This window comes from Miniopterus natalensis, chromosome 11 (genome assembly GCF_054644295.1).
Source record: "Miniopterus natalensis isolate mMinNat1 chromosome 11, mMinNat1.hap1, whole genome shotgun sequence".
Taxonomy (NCBI): Eukaryota; Metazoa; Chordata; class Mammalia; order Chiroptera; family Miniopteridae; genus Miniopterus; species Miniopterus natalensis.
Window position 1 is genome coordinate 50,797,007 of NC_142091.1, and position 18,020 is coordinate 50,815,026.

Consider the following 18,020-nt stretch of genomic DNA (forward strand, 5'->3'; position numbering starts at 1 on the left):
TGCCAAATATCTTTGCAATAGTTTGTTATTTTTATTGTTTTATTTCTAAGGACATAAAAATTTAGCTTCTTTATAATAATGCCTTTATAAAACAACTGGTATCCACAGTAAGTGATCCGGGCACACCATTTAGACTTTCAGAGTATGTCATCTATATAAATACTAGGGATGGAAAAAAAGTACTGAAGAAAATTTAAATCTTACCAATATAAATTGTGTGCTATCTGTATATTTCCCAATGCCCTGGACAGAAGGAATCGCACTAATGAACTGTTCAAATAAATTTCATATTTCAAAGCCTACACATAAAGGAAAATAATTATTACTAGTGGTCAAACCCGTATTATACTGTTAGGATAAAATTATCAAAAATGAAATTATATAAAGCTTACTCTTTATGAAAGATGATACTGATAAAAATGAAACAGATAAATTAACTTAGGCTAAATTAACAAAATCAAGTAGAAAAGTATAGACCTGGGAATAACTTTCATTAGCTATGTTAAATGGCCAGTAAAGAAAGAAAAAAAAAAACTCAAGTCTGGTTTGTTCTAAGAATTTAAAAAGTCAAAGAATTAAAAATCCAGGTACATACATATATAATAATATTCAAGTGGGGCAGCTGACAAAAGTAGAAACAAAATTTACACTAAATCCAAATGCAATGCACCTCAACATTCCCACACTACCGAAGCACTTTTCATTAAAACAGAGAGCGGAATCCCTCAGCAAATTCCCTACTCATAAAAACTGGGTAGAGAGTAGGTAACCAAGTAAAAAACTCACCTGTACAAACTGTGGAAGAAGATCTGTCAATTCGTCATCACTAATAGCCTCGATCCAGGTCACAGCTTGGGACCTCACTTCCTGATCAGCAAATCTAGAAGAACATCACAAAGATCAAGATTTGACGGTGACTTCTTTCTAATAAAGCTTTATTTCCTGAAAACTCAATCTCAATCTATTCCTGAAAACACATGCTCCAACAGCTCTTTATTCAAAAAGCAATGTGTTCATTCTTTTTTTTTTTAAGGAAGAAAATCTTACCACGCTATACAAATTCTATTAGGGGACTGGTTTAGAAACTTCAAGCTTATGAAAATTAATTTTGTCCCACATCATAAAAATATAACAAGTTATTCAAAATTTACAACCTAATTCTCTTTGGGTTTGTTTTAAATATGACATGCCCTTTTAATAGCCTCAATGAAAAGGCATGTTAGTAGAATACACATTTAGACACCTATATTGTATTGAATTACTTTCATGTTAAAACAAAGGGAAGTACTCTGGCAACATAATAACTTACTGAAAAAATTAACAATAATAAAACAGAGTAAATAAATTCAGTTAGTTGACTTACTTTGAATCAAGAAGCTCCAATGCAGTCAATGGGTGTAATGGAGTCCACTGCTGAAGCAATGAGTAAATTTTGGCAAGATTAACCCATTTCCAGTTTGGGGCACTTGCTAGTATTTTAGGAAGACAATTTGGGTGTTCGAGGCAATAATAACGTTTCTCCCACAAAAAGGCTTTGTCTTCTTTAGAAAGTCTGCATATATAACGGAACTAAATTACTTCTCAATGATATAACAACAGTTATACTCTCAATGATTAAAAAATACAAAGAAGAAATTTATTCATTTTAGGCTAGCCACTTCTTGGTTAGAATCATTAATGCTAATTTGGAATAGAAAAATGCAACGTACAGCAAACACCACTAATTTACCCTAATTTGGGGAATACAAAGAAATCATTTTGCCTTGATAAAAGATTCTTAGTTATTAAAATGAAGGGTAATTCAGTACAATAAAAATTTATTGAGATCTAACCAAATGCCAGGCACTAGAAATAGGAGTTGAATAAGAAAAATCCACCCCATGAGCAAGGATTTTATCCATTTTATACAAGTAAAATAAAATGTCATATAACACACAAATGCTCCTAAATTTTGGATGATTACATAGCTCAACTGAGGAATATTTAAAATGAGAAAGTATTTGTTTTGAGATTCTAATTTAATCTTAATGACAAATGTTTATGTGAATGAAAGATTTCACGATATTACTACCCACCCTTTTGTGTATATAATACATGCACTGAAATGTATTCCTCTTATGTGGAACACTGAAAAAATTCCAAATATTGGAAAAAAGTACACAGGGCGTCTCCCTTCTGCCTACACTTGCATATTCTTCCAGGGTCCATTTTTATAGAAGTATATACCTTTAATGGTAGCACACTACATTTAACGTATCTGACATATTAGTACATAGCTATAACTTCATTTTTAACAGTTACATGGCACTCTTTTGGATAAACGTACCATAAATTTAACCTCCAGTGATGCACATTCCCTATCAGTTTTACAATAATTCAAATACATACTGCAATGAGCATTCTTGTCTCCGTAAGCAAACACTAAAGGGTTTCTTTCCTCTGAGATATTTAACTAACTGGAAGTGGAATTGCTAGGTCACAGACTATGCACATTGTGACCTTTATAGGTTTTGCCAAACTGCTCTCCAAAAGCTTTTTAGAGTTTTTCCAACAGTATAATCTCCATTTTTCTGTATCCTCACCAATACTTTCTATGATGAGACATTTTAATTTTCAACAATCTGATGTGTGTGAAATGGTATCTTGCATTAATTTACATTTCCTTGATTACTGAGAGGTGACATCTTTTCAGATGTTTAAAAGACATTGTATTTCTTTTCTAAAGAATTACCTATTAATATTCTTTGTCTAATTTACTGCTGAGGTTGTTGGTTTTTCTACTGATATAGAAAGGTTCTTTATACATTAAGAAAATTAATCTACTGCTATTTACTGTAAATATAGTTCCCAATGTGTTATCTTTTGATCACGTAAAAAGTTTGACCTGTACAAATTTCTGAACTTCTATGTAGTCATATAGTGTTTTTATATAATTAAAAACAGATATAGAAAACTTTCTACACCAAAAACATTGCTAAATCATAAACTAAATCAGGGCATTTAATAAACCATTAGCTTGACCTTTACATTGTAAGATATAACCAGGCAAAACAGAATCAAAGGAGCATACCCAAGTGATGAGTCTTTGTGAAGAATATCAAGAAGTTTCCCTTTTATATCATTTCCCAGTGTTTCTAAGTTGTGTTGCTGTATGATACTTCTGTCAACTTGAGGTGTGGTATAAATGATATCAAATGTTGGAGAAGGAAAATCAACCTTAAAAATTTAACAGGAGTTGATCAATATGAATAGGCCATATACTTACGTTAACTTCTTTGTATCTGAAAAAATTGTTTTTTCTTAGCCATCAGGGTGAATTTCAGATTGTATATTAAATTAATGTCCCTTTGCTGAAAGTGACTAGCATTGTTGGTAATTCTCAGTAGCATATATATTGCTTGGGATGGGTATAAGGGCATATTTTACTGTTTCTCAGATATAGGAAATGGATGATTGACATTTAAATTTAAAATAGATCCTGAAGTTGAAACACAAGTGATTAGGCTTCTTTAATAACAACCCAAACCATGGTATACATACACTTTAAATGTTTTTACTGATTTCAGAGACAGGAAGGGAGAGAAAGAAACATTAATGATGAGAGAAAATCATCAATCGGCTGCCTCCTGCACACCCTCTACTGGGGATGGAGCCCAAAACTCAGGTATGTACCCTGACTGGGGAATCAAACAGTGACCTCCTGGTTCATGGGTCAATGCTCAACCACCGACCCACATGGGCCAGGCAGTAAATATACACTTTTTTTAATATTTAAACTTCTCCACATGTCGAGAAGTAGCATTACCTTCTAAAATCAATAAACATATCCATGGGTGAGGATTTTAAAAAAAGAAGTACAATTACCTGTAACACTATTCTTTCCATCACATATCCTTTTTTGGGGATTGATCCAGGAACAGGAGTTATATGTGATGAAGTCCAAAGATACAGAAGCTTAGTTCCACATGTTAAAAACCTTCACAATGTAAAAAAGAATACTGTGGTTTGCATTTTAAAAATTAATTCGAAACTCACAACACATGGTAATGAATTTGAAATGTTAATATTCAAACATTTATGAAGCATCCTCTATATAAAAAGAATGTCATCTTTTAAAATGTATCAGGGGAGTGGCTCTCCAAAGTGTACTAATATTTAGGTAATATAAGTGTGGTAGTTGGAAGAGAGAATAAAGAAACATATCTAAAGAGGAATGGGGTTGAGAATATACTGTCCCCAAAACAACTTCCATAAACAGGAAGGTAAAGGACAGTCTTTGAAGATCATCTACAAAGGAAATTTGGATTATAGAACTGCTCCCTGACTTTTACCATAAGAACAAAAACATATGCCAAAAACATATGTCCTACTTTAGGATAGTACCAATCACTTGAGAAGTTTTATCAGTGTCCTGGACCAGGGGTCAGCAAACTATCTCTAAAGGGCCAGCCAGTAAATATTTTGGACTTTCTGGGCCATACAATCTTTGTTGCAGAGACTCAACTCTGCTATTACAGAGCAAAAGTAGCCATGAACAATACATAAATAAATATGTGTGTATTTCCGTATTTATAAAAATTTCTGTATTTATAAAAACCAGGCAGTAAGGTTGTAGAATGCTGACATTTGCCCAAGACAACCAGTTCATGGACTACTTATATAAGAAATATATATATTTAAATATATCTTTATTGATTTTAGAGAGAGGGAAGGAGAGGGGGACAGAGAGACAGAAACATCAATGATGAGAAAGTCATTGATCAAGCCCACAACCTGGGCATGCGCCCCGGCCGGGAATCAAACCCCGATCGCCTGGATCCCAGGTCGACACTTAACCGCTAAGCCGTGCCTGACCAGGCTTAAATTAAAAATATTTATCAATAAAGATACCAGCATATTTTTATACAATAGAAATAGCGGAAAACTAACATGAGATATAAATATAAAAGCAGAAAACTATAAACTTCATTAAACTTTGTTCATCTTATTAAAATAGCAAATATCCTTTCCAAAGCTAGACTCTAGTCCTAATGCTTTCTCCTAAAGGTTAACAGCCATTAAATCTTTAACACATTATATTCTGTCTCTTTTAGAACCACTCGCACCCTCAACTAGATTAAGGTAAATTCCTATCACATTATTTCATCTGTAGATACTTTTATATATCTCAAAATGGTAAAGAGTTTTATTTTAAAATAAGTACAATACCATTACCACTCTTATAATAATTAACACAATAACTACTTTAAATAACTAGCTATCTAGTCAGTATTTGAATTTCCCCAATTGTCTCTAAGTTCTTTTTATAGTTGGTTTGTTTGAATAAAGATCCAAGCAAGGCCCAACACTTACATTTGGTTGATTTGTCTTTCTAGGTATCTTTTAACTCAAGTGTCAATAAAACTCCAGCCTATCACCTGGTTTTGTAAATAAACTTTTATTATAACAAAGCTAAACATTCATTTACATACTATCACTACTTTTGCCTTTGTGACAGAGACCATATGACTTGCAAAGCCTAAACTACTTCTATCTGGTCCTCTTTACAGAAAAAATTTTAATCTATACATTCTTCCTATCTTTTCCCCCTGCCCTTTGTTGAAGAAACCAGGTCTTTTGTACTGAGAATTTTCCTTATCCTGGATTTTACTAATTGCATTACTCTGGTCATTTAGCATGACCCTTTATCACTTATATTTTTTTCTGCAGTAAAGTAGTAGTTAGAGGCTTGATCTGATTCGGGTGTAGTTACCCGGCAAGAATACTTAATATTCTATAGGTGGTATTGTATACTACTTTCTATTGCCTAAGAAAAGAGGCACACATGTTTGGTCTCTCTCTCTTTCTGTGGTGTTAATATAATCAGTTTATTTAGATGCTTTCAGTCTAAACCATCCATTATAAAGTTCCAGAAAAGCTAATCACTTAATGGTTTTAAGCAGGCATTGATAATCACTGCTTAAATCAATGGTTGTCAATCAAGAGTGATTTTGCCCCCAGTAGACATTTGGCAATGCCTGGAGACATTTTTCGTTGGCAATTGAGGCGCTACTGGCATCTAGTGGATAGAAGCCAGGGATGCTGCCAAACATCCTACAACGCACAGGACAATCTCCCACAACAAACAATTATCTGGCCCAAAATATCAATAGTGCCAAGACTGAGAAACCCTGGCCTAAATCTAACCCTGACTTAAATTATTTCAGTAGGACTTGCAAAATTATGATATTCTATCATTTGTTCTGCATTTATTAGCTGAAATTCTTCTATAAAGCATGTTCTCACATCAATTATTTGGTAAGCCTGAGATACAATTGTAAAAGAAAGGCAAGTTAAAGGCTTGATTCTCTTCACTTAAAAATGAATTAAGGCCCAGCCGGGCGTGGCTCAGTGGTTGAGCGTCGACCTGGGATCCAGGTGATCGGGGTTCGATTCCTGGTCAGGGCACATACCCGGGTTGTGGGCTCGATCAATGCCTCTCTCATCATTGATGTTTCTGTCTCTCTCCCTCTCCTTTCCTCTCTCTGAAATCAATGAAGATATATTTAAAAAAAAAAAAAAAAATGAATTAGGAAGTCATTTGTTACTGAGGCTGACTGAAATGCCTCTATGTCATTTGGCTTCCATGACAGTGACTTCCTCAGGTTGTATGCCAAGTTGTACCTTAACATAAATTACTTTAAAAAGAATTTCAAGACCAGGATTTCTGATTACCATACTATAGCACATTAACTGAACTAAATAATTGACACTTTGTTTCTGTATATGTGTTAATGTAAAATCATCTTCCCTCTAATTTTTGAGTATTTTTTAAATGTTAAATACTAACATTACCTAGATTGACTGCACTGCTTGGCAAAGTCTCAAATTTAATGCTATCTGCTCACTGTTTTATTAACAGTAGTGTTGAGTGCCAACTATTTGTCTAACATCACCTTACTCTCTTAAATTCTGAATGTTATGTCCTTCACCTAAAAGAAAAAAATTCTACCACTTATTAGCTAAGTGAAGTAGGGCAAGTCACTTAAGGTCTCTGTAACAAGCAAGGGATAATAACACCATCTACCTTCACAGGGTTGCTGTGAGGAATATAAGGATATGTATACAGCACTCAGATTAATAATATCTAGCACACAGTAAAAGCTATGGGTTTATTACAGAATATTGTCATTAAACACAATAGGCTTCCTGACTGCAAAACTTTAGAGATATGTACTTTAATATGCTAACATGCATTATCACTCTCCAAAATGTTCTTATGTATTGTATAAAACATATCAAACCTCATTCAATTAATTTTTTTCATTTAGGAAGACTCTTGATGGTTTCATGGAACATATTATTACTTAAAACATAATTCAAGTTGTCAGTTGAACGGTCAGGTAGATTATACTATCCTACTGACTGTTAGTAGACATGAAGCTTGAAAGGAATTTCTTTATCCCTAAGGATCATTAAGTTTTTGTACTCATGTAGAATCTTTGGAGATTAAAGGCCAGGGGCCCACAGCAGTAAGGGTAGATCAGTCAGGTAGTCGGGTAAGGAGGAGGGAATAATGTTCAGTTGTAACCTCTCTGGAACTTGAGAAGTATGGAATAGGGATGAGAAGAAAAAAAATGGAACTGTTTTAGTAATATCAAGGTCACCTAAAAGACCGTAAATATTATGTCAATAATACAGTGCTTGCATAAAATGACAGTGAACTGATTGCTGCTTTTCTCCTGAAATAGTGAGTGGCAAACAATCCTTTGAATGGCCATATAGATATGTTCAAACTATAGCAGAATAACTTTGGCTTCCTCTGATCTGGGTCTCTGAAATGATGTTCTCTCACATTGAAAAAATTGAGCAGCTCCTTATCTCATGATTGTCATTATTCCCCACCCTGTTCTCTAGGCAATTCTGAGGTTAGATGTGTCCACAGTAACTCACTATCACAACTCAGTAACACTTACCGTTTAAAATCAAAAAGAGGCAAAGAAACTTTGCCTAAAGCTTCTGGCCCCTTTCTCTGCTTATTAGAATCAGGGGAACTTCCACTGCTCTGATTTAAAATTCCAAAAAGAGTAAGGTGAAGAAGTGATTCTAATGGCAATTGTGATATCTGGATGGGAAAAATAATTCTATGGGGGAAAAAGGTATTAATAGAAAAACAAATTAGATCACATATGAAGATTAACCCTTTAATGAAACTGACAATTTTAGGTATTTTATTTGACTTATCAAATAATCTTTAATCCTGAGTCCCCTTTACTTAAGTAGTAAGATTGGCTAACATGTATTATAAAAATCTTAAATTTTATTAAAATTTCAAATATATAACATTTCTTGAAAAAACTGTTAGCACCATTACTCAAGACTTGCAATGCTAATTTCTAGGCAAAATAATAGTAAGTCATTTTATTTCCTTTAGGAAAAAGTAGATAAATGCTTATGAGTATTTCTGATTTGGGATATATATATGTGCACATATATACACAGACATATGTATATGTTTACTATTTTTTTTTTTAAGTCACAAAGGACACATAAAGTCAGTAGTGGTCACTCTGAGGAGCCATGAGATGGTTAAGTGCTGAAAAGAAAGTGATACTTTTTACCCTATATGAATTTTGTTTTATGTGATTAGTTTCATAAACGTGTTATTTTTATAGTTTTAAAAAATAAAAGACTAGGAAACCATTTAATAAATGCAGAAAAGTAATGGCCTATCTGCCTAAGTAATGAAAGCACTCCCTTAGTTTAAATACAATATTTAAAAAATATTAAGAGTGCAAATATCATCTTGTACATGAATTCAAGATAATTTTATTTTTATCTGTTAACCAAAAACTAGACTTCATATATACAGTTATAGAATAACACTGAACTAAGCAATGTTATAACATACTACCTTTCTAGAATTATTCATAAATTTATATTTTTAACTTGACAAAGTCTAGGAAGAATAGCATATTTCTGCTTTTAACAATATGTAGGTTAAAAAGAATATTTCAGACTTTTAAATCAGAGTTTCAGTCTGTTCTATAGAATCATATCTAGAAGATACCTTAAGATGTCAATAAGAACTTAACAGATTTTAATGGAAATTGTAATAAAAATAAAAACTAGGATGCATACATGGGAAAAAAGTAAATAGGACATACTAAAGAAAAAAAAAAGCCAGAAATTTTACTTACAGTTCATCCCACTTAATAAGATAGAAGAAATTCTTATAAGTGCCAACCTTCTTTGACTGAATAGGTTTAAAAAGATCCTTTCCATTGTGAGAAAGGGAACATATCAAGTAGTATTTTTCATAACTGAGGGAAAAAAAAAGAGTTTAATTTAATTTAGTAATACAAATTAGTTAACTAATACAAATATGTATCTTTAGCCATCCTTCCTAAAAGTGACTATTATCTGAAATAATTTGGTCACCATTCATTTGAACTTATAAAAAAACATCTGTCTACTGCAAATTCTGTAAAGTAGAAAAGAAGTATAGCAAAAGAGAATACAGAAGGGAACATGCCAGTTTAAGGGGGAAAAATGATAACAGCTGGAGAATTTATCTAAATTTTGTGCTCAGTTTTAAGTTTTAGATTTTAGTTGAATGACACTGAGTAATTCTTTATTTCTAGGTAAATTCTAGGAAGACAGAGCCAAACATTATCATTGCTGGATGTCATTTTCCTTTGCTAAGCCAATGAAATAGTCAGTCAAGCATATGAATAGTGCATTGGTCTGACTTGCACTGAGTCCATCTTTATTAGGAGGCTTCCATCCATGGGGACAGAACCTGTTATGTTCTTGCATCAGGTAGCAACAATTTAGTTCCTAATTGTTACCAAGTACAGAGCTGGTTAAGATACAATCAGGCAATCTTGTAGGACAGAAGTCCAAGTTTCAATAAAACGGTATTGTACTAGCATTCTAACTTACTGCTAGGCTTACACATTAACCACTTTGTTTATTACACAATTTATTATAAACATATATTTTTAAAGATAGTTTTTATTGATTTTAGAGGGAGAAAGAGAGAAACATCGATGAGAGAGAAACAGTGACTGGCTACCTACAGCATGCACCCTACTGGGGATGGAGCAAGAAACCTGTTCATATGCCCTGTCCAGGAATTGAACCAGTGACCTCTCAGTGCATGTGACGACGCTCAATCAACTGAGCCATGCTGGTCAGGGCTATAAATATTTTTTAAATCGAATCTGGTTAACAAAACACCCCTACCTAATTATCTGATTGCTTATCTCAACCTCATTCCATTTGCCCCTCTTTTTTTAAAAAAAATATATCTTTATTGATTTCAGAGAGAGGAAAGGAGAGGGAGAGAGAGAGATAGAAACATCAATGATAAGAGAGTCATTGATCGAGCCCGCAACCTGGGCATGTGCCCTGACCGGGAATCGAACGCTGATCACCTGGATCTTAGGTCAACGCTCAACTGCTGAGCCATGCCCATTTGCCCCTCTTCATTTCAGCATTTTATTACCTTTACTTTTATCTTAATTATTACTGTAGTTTTCTGTATTGTCTTCTACTAAGTATTTGTTCTCCTTATTAGTGTCCCTATATTATCCCTGTAACTAGTTAAAAGAATAAAATACCTTCAGAAAGCAGCAATACCCGTTTAAATGCAAGTTCCAAGAGGGCAGAGTTTTCCTGCCTTTTTACTGCTAAATCTCTAGTAGCACGAAGAACACTGCTCACAGACTGAATTGATATACCATTCAACTCACTATGTTATTTTTTATGTTTGTTTTTATTTTATATAAAGCTCAATTTAAGCAGAATTTATGTGTGGTATCTCTTTTCTAGGCTTTACCTTATTTCATAGCATTAAGCTATGCTATTATGAAGCTATTTAATTTTAAATATTCAATTCAGACTTTTCAGTTTATATTAGTCATTTGCTAATAAGTTGAAGTTGACAAACTTTATGGCATTGACAAAAAATCAAAAAGGAAAAACTAGCATTATAAATTATGAAAGAGCCCTAGCCTGCACACCAAAAGGTTGAAGGTTCAATTCCCAGGTGTGAGAGCACACACCTGGGTCCTGGGTTCAATCTGCAGACAGAGAACATATGGGAGGCAACCCATCAATCTTTCTCTTCACATCAATTTTTTTTTTCTCTCCCTTCCCCTCCTTCTAAAAAAAAAAAAAAAAATCAATGAATATGTCCTCCGGTGAGGATAAAAAAAAAATTACAGAAGAAATCTGCTCTTGCAGACTTCAAAGCCTAGCAATCTGTAAACTACTAAAAAGAAAAAGAGAAAAAAAAGGGGGAGGGATATCCCATTACACTGTTTCAAATTACCCTGGTTCTAAAGGAAAGGCAAAAGAATAGCAGTCATAAATTGATTTATTAATCAACATTTGCCCTTGTAAGTTTAAACATATTTTCCTGCCTTTTTTGCATGTAGTGAGAGTGGTATTTACTGGAATGGCTTTAAAAGTCTCTGTAATTTTTATGAAATCCACACAGGTATCTGGTGTTTCTTTTTCCATCCACATAAATACCAAGACAACAGGATGCTGACATTTTATGAGATTAGAATAAGTTCTAGGTAAAGCTGTACATATTTTCTTTTAAATAGTTACTTACTTTGATACCCAGTTACTTGAAATTCCATGTGCAGCAAAAATAGTAAACTGGAGCTGTTCTGTTGTGGTCCATGCTTCCTTGATGTTCCTGTTACTTTGGGCACAGTCTGCAGGACTCCTACCAGAATTTCCATGGAGTCTCAGAAGATCATAAACTGCTACAGTTAACTGGTCCATGCTTACTTGAAGAGGATTTTCAGGATTCAGTGAGCCTAGATGTAAAGAAACTGTTAATACAATTCTCTGAAAAAGCAATAATTATTGCTAAAATTTAAAAAACTTAAAGACATACATACCCCTAGTGGGACTCTTGCTAGTCTCTCCCTTTCCAGAAGTAACCTGCATACACATACAAATTAGTCAAAAAATTGCCTACAACATAACATAAAATGTTTACCTTTCACTTCAATACATTAATTAAATGCTCTATCAAAGAAATCCTTCCCAGGGGAAACCTCCCAAAAGTGTCTGCAGAATAAAACAATAAAAAAGTAAAAAAACCCACCCAAATAACAGAGGATTTTTAGTATCAAGAAAATTATAGTACAATTTTATTAACCAATGTCACTCCAATAAATTCAATAAAAAAAGAAATCATAGAGTAACTGAAAATTACTACAAAATATACAGACTCGCCCTGCCGGGCGTGGCTCAGTGGTTGAGTGTCGACCTAGGATCCAGGTGATTGGGGTTCGATTCCCAGTCATGGCACATGCCCGGTTGAGGGCTTGATCAATGACTCTCATCACTGATGCTTCTATCTCTCTCTCTCCCTCTCCTTTCCTCTCTCTGAAATCAATAAAGATATATTTAAAAAAAGAAAAAAGAAAAACAAAATATACAGACTCAACAAAATCTGCCTCATTAAACTAAATTAAAAGTTGAAATTCCAAGTGATTTTCTAATATAGTACTTTGTTTCCCATTAGTTGCTCTACTATTAGCATGATAAGAATAGCCTTAAAGAAACTAGAACTCTATAACCATTTAGTACCTCATAACAGCTCTTATAATGATTTAAATTGAGCTCTCCTCCTACTCTTTGCTCCTTTATCCAGCAAATTAATATAATGAATAGAAACCTCAAACATTAGGACCATGGTAGTTAATTACTTCCAAGTGATTTCATATATATTTTTTAATTTTTTAAAACAAGCACATAATAAGAAAAAAGACCCAAATTTCTGTACACCATATGGATAGGCTCTCTGAGAATAAATGGATTGTGCTATCTCCTATATATCTGTTGAAGGGCATACCATCAACATAACTTTAAATTTATCATGTCTTGCAATCTACTTTCTCTCATCCTTCCAGTAAGAGCTATGAACATCCCGATGAACAGAATTAATTAAATACCCATGAACTACCCTGGGAGAGCTTTTACGAATAACAGTATGCTATCAAGAGGGCTCCTAACCTGGTTTCTGCTGAGGCAGTCACTATCACTGAGGCATTTGGTTCTTCCCAACGAGGAGGTAGAATTCAAAACAGGGCTCCCCCTACTGGCAGTCACGGACATCCGGTCAGAGGGAGAAATGGCACCTACTACCACCCAGGCCATTCAAGACAACCAACTCATTTATGCCAGAGTTCCTGCTCCACATAAAAAAGGTGCACAGTCTGGTATCCACCTATTCAATGTCAACTCTCAAAACGCTCTCCCAAGGCAGACCATTTCCTCTCAAGAATGTCCCACCTTACCACGTAAGTCACCCAATCAACTCAAGAGTAAAGCAACATTTTGTCCAGAAGAAGCAAAAATCTGCCAGTCTTAGTGACAGATGGTCACGTAAGTACCTATCTGCATGCAATAAAATGCTAATTACTAAAAAATACTCACATCAGCACTTTTACTCCTTGGAAGATTAACTGCTCTCTTTAGCTTCTTTACTGATTCTGTAATGGCAGGAGTCTCTACACCATCTAAAGCACTACAGATTTTTCTTACCGCTCTAATTACTTGATCTACTGCTCGGTGCTGGTTCTTTAAAAATAAAAAGTAAAATAAACATAAGAATGTGGAATTTAAAGGATCAATTTCAGACATGAAGTCAGAAACTAGACATTTCAGATGTACCTAAGAAAAGATATCCTTTACTCTTTTGTGATGAAAAAGGAAAGAAACGAGACAGCATTTCAATTATATAGTTTACTTTAAAGTAGAAAAAAGCAGGCCTGGTTAATTTTCACCTTGCCTAACACAATTACTTATATGTAAATGCCATTAATTTCGTAATTAGAATCAGAAATAACAACAAATTACTTACAAATTACTAAATCACAAAAAAAGAGTTACCTTTTTTATTCTCATTTGGGACTAATCTCCACATTAAAAACATCAACCCTTCTCTAAGTCTTGCAAAAACTGAGTATCAAAAACCAAGTTATTTAGAGGTTGGTTACATCTTAGTAACACTGGGCAACAGTTACTAGAAATGAGCCAACTTTTAAGCATCATTTGCATTTATACAACCATCATTTTTAAAGTTCTGTCCAATGAAAAAACCTCAAGCACAATCCCTATGAACTATTCAAGTACAGTTCATTTCGCCATGATTCAAAAGTATACATGTACAAATATGTAATAAAATCATTTACCTAATGAGAAGGATTTAAAAATACTTCTCTATGCTCCCATCATCATTTTAAAGTATACACCTCATTAAGAAACATTCTTATATAATGCATTAACTCATCAAACATTTATGCCAAACTTACATGCCAAGTACTGTTAGAATGGGCTGAAACTCAGTACTGTACCAACCCTTAAAAATTTAAATTTTTCCACCCTTGAAGCTTGGCTACCATAAACTGAATGTTCCCTTCACCTTCATGCTTAAATGAAACCACCTCATTTTATCGAATACCCAATTACTCTGCAGTTCTCAGGGCCTGAAGTAGTTCTATTATCTAGCTCCCCATTTTTGCTTACTTATATTTCTGCTTACTTTTACTCCTCCACCTTCATGCAAAAGCTTTCCAGTTTTGAGGCACATGCCATCCTCCTATACTATTCTTCACCATTTTTTATGTGCCAATTATCAAATTATTGTGTTATCAGTTTCAAATCTACCCTCTTTGCTCTATTTTGTGATACTGGAGCTAGACCCTTTCTCCTTTCCCAGCTGGAACAATGTTAGGATTTGTCAATAGAGGGCACCAAAGGGGCACGCGAAGGCAATAGCAGCATGAAGGTAACTCTCATCAGGGTTCCAGACCTCCATTTTTAAATTCGGGGTGGTAGCCCAGTGGCCCTCCAAGACCAGCACCAGCCGCACCCTCATGCCATGTTCTCCCAATCTGACAGCTCTGGCAAGTTTCTTTGCCATAGGCAACTTGTGTGTTCCTGTGACAGCCATAAATTATGGGGTGGGGAAGAGGCTCTATCAGTAAGTTCTTGTTCCTTCACTATCCACTGTTTCTCAGGCTAGAGGTGATAGCTTTTTTTGCACCTGTTACTTCTGGACCCCTTCAAACAGGGCTGGCAAACATATTTTTAAGGCCAGACAGTAAATGTTTTAGGCTCTGTGGGCCATATAGTCTCTGACACAATTCAACTCTGCTATTAGGGCATAAAAACAGACATGGATAATTCCTAAATGAATGAGCACGGCTGCCTTCCAACAAAACTTTATTCACAAAAACATACAACAGCCTAGATATGGCATGCCAATTATATGCCTTAGAGTCCTCTTTAACCCCCTGTAGTAATTAATTACCTTTTACTAATTAACAATTCTTTAAATTTCCCTGTACAAATAACTATTATAGTTTCTGTCCCCTGATTTGGCCCCTGAGTGATCTGTCTTGCCACTGCTGTGGTCACTTCCCCCAATGCATGCCACATTTTCGCTCTGAATATTTATCTGACTTTCTACCCTGCATTTACTAATAACCCTCAGTTACATAAATGTCTGTGTAGAAAACTCACAGTATCTTCAACCCCAAAACTGTACCCTATCAAAATTTCATCTACAATGTCATACACCCTGATCACAATCTCCTTTGGTTCCAGCCCTCACACCCACCATCTGACAGGAGGCAGCCGATCAGTGACTCTCTCATCATTGATGTTTCTGTCTCTCTCTCTCCCTCCCTCTCCCTTCCTTTCTCTGAAATCAATAAAGATATATTTAAAAAACAAACAAACAATGTCCAAAATTGAGTACCAGATCTTTCCCCCAACTTGCTCTTCATACAAATTTCCACATCTCACTAAAAGGCAATTCCAAAGTTCCAAATGTTCTGGCAGAAAATCTTGGGAGTCTCTCTCTCTCTCATGTTCCACATCCAACCTATCGGTAAATCATCCTAGCATAAACTTGAAAATAGATCACAGAATTCAATCCCTTCTCACTATTGCTACCATAATTACCCTGGTCCAAGCGAACATCATCTCTCCTAAGGCTAGCAAAACATTCTAATTTATTTGTTTCCACTCTTGCCTTCCTCCCTGGTTCTATTCCAGCTACAAATATACCAAGCACACTCCTCCCCCAGATAACCAGTAACTTCTTTCTCTCCTCCTTCAGTTTTATACTCAAATTCATCTTCTCAATGAGGCTTTCTCTGGTTACCGTATTTGAAACTGCACCATTACTCTCTCCTTTATTGTTCTCTATAGCACTTACCACCTGATAGCACATATATTTTGTTGATGTATTTTATTGTCTGTCTCCTCCAACTAGAATTAAACTAAGGGCAAGGATTAATTTCTTTTGTTCACTCCCGTATCCTTAGCACCTACAAGAGTGCCTCACAATGAGGAGACACTCAGTAAACATTTACTGAATAAATGAAGATGTGTATATGCTGGTAAGAATGTACTACTAGCTAGAAATAGGGAAGTCATCCTACACTATTTCTTCTTACATCTCATTACCTATTAAAATCTTACCAATTTTATCTCCTAAGTATTGTTAATCAGTTCCCTCCTTTTCAACCTTCACCACAGTCATTTTCTTTCACTTGGATTACTATACAAAAAAACTTCCCTAAGTAGTATTCCTAAAACCAATCTTGACAACCCTAACCCTAACTTCCCAGTACAGCCAGACTGATTTCAGAGCTCAGGACTCACCATGTCACACACCACACCACACCCCACTTCCCACTCTCAGCTAAAACACTTTAAATGGCTAGAGCTGGGATCAGCAAACTTTTTCTGTAAAATGGCAAACAGTAAATAGTTTAGGTTTTGCAGGACATACAGGCTCTGCCCTAACTACTGAACTCTAGTATTAAGAGCACAAATGCAACCATAGAAAATTTTATAAACAAATGGGTATGGTTGTGTTCCAAAAAAATGTTATTTACTAGAACAGAAGGTGGGCTGGATATGGTCCTCTGAAAGAGAGGGTAAAGTAAACCTCTCTATTTGTGTCCAGCTTTCCCCAACATCACCTCCCAACCTTCACTTCACACTTGGTACTCTACTACTTAAGTGCTTATACTTCTAACCCATGTATTAATACCTGGTTTTGTTCACATGCCCTTCCCAACTACCTTCTTCTAGCTAACTCATACTGTTCAAGAGGTGGCTCAGGCAACATTCCTTCTTAGAAGCCTTCCTTGTACCTTAAGTTGAGAGACGTGTCCTTGTTGGATCTCCCAAAGAACCTCAATGCATACCCTCTAGTTTACATTTAATGTTAAAATTTTGTTTAAATACCCCATCACTAATTCAAATCCTGGTAGATGGGGGCAAGGTCATTCATTTTCATAACTCCAATAACTAACATATAGTAAGGATTCAATAAATGCTTTTTTAAATTGAACTGAATGTTCCTCTTAGTAATAAAGCTGAAGTAATAGTAGACACGTTAACTCAGCATTATCGACAACTTTTGTTAATAAGTTGGGTCAGAAAACAAGTCATCAAACATCAAAATCAAAAATATAGTTTAAGTAGTCCTTTGTAAACATTTTATACAATGCCAACACTAGTATTTAAAAGAGAACAGAGACAAGAATCTTGAAGTCATCATGCCAAAATGTGAATTAAGACGTACGTACTTCAATTCGAAGAGCCAGCTCCACTTGGTTGTGATAAGAATCTAAAAGTTCTTCAATAGGATGTCTGAAATAAAGAACAGTTAGTTATTGTGGCTGAAGGATGTACAAAAATTATTGCTTTACCAAAATGTATTCACATCCAAAAGCAAAGTTTGAAAACCTGCAAGTAATGCTTTAGATGCCACACCTTGTTATGACTTCTTTATAAGGTTTTTCTATTTGATGCAGGTGTTTGTTTAAATCCACAGGTGTTTCATCATCTTCTGCCTTAAAAAAACATACATACACAAATGTTTACCAAAAAATCAAATCCATTCTTTGATCTTTCTATTGCCAAATTAAATATGGTTGAGTGTATGATAAAGTCTTAAAACTAAAGTGATTTTTTTAGAATTGAGG

At 34.7% G+C, this 18,020-nt stretch overlaps 1 protein-coding gene across 2 annotated transcripts in view; it reads right to left on the minus strand.

Annotated features, from left to right (window-relative positions):
* Nucleotides 1-18,020, minus strand: part of PIK3C2A (phosphatidylinositol-4-phosphate 3-kinase catalytic subunit type 2 alpha) — an 80,864-nt gene that overhangs the window by 23,746 nt on the left and 39,098 nt on the right. For both annotated transcript variants that reach the window (XM_016225162.2, XM_016225161.2), the window contains exons 7-18: nt 17,809-17,888; nt 17,622-17,685; nt 13,447-13,590; nt 11,901-11,943; nt 11,606-11,816; nt 9,180-9,302; nt 7,956-8,123; nt 3,865-3,976; nt 3,071-3,216; nt 1,364-1,552; nt 787-880; nt 205-299 (exon numbers count right to left, since the gene is read on the minus strand). In XM_016225162.2, coding sequence (XP_016080648.2) covers nt 205-299; nt 787-880; nt 1,364-1,552; nt 3,071-3,216; nt 3,865-3,976; nt 7,956-8,123; nt 9,180-9,302; nt 11,606-11,816; nt 11,901-11,943; nt 13,447-13,590; nt 17,622-17,685; nt 17,809-17,888 — 1,469 coding nt within the window. The remainder of the gene's footprint in view (nt 1-204; nt 300-786; nt 881-1,363; nt 1,553-3,070; nt 3,217-3,864; nt 3,977-7,955; nt 8,124-9,179; nt 9,303-11,605; nt 11,817-11,900; nt 11,944-13,446; nt 13,591-17,621; nt 17,686-17,808; nt 17,889-18,020) is intronic.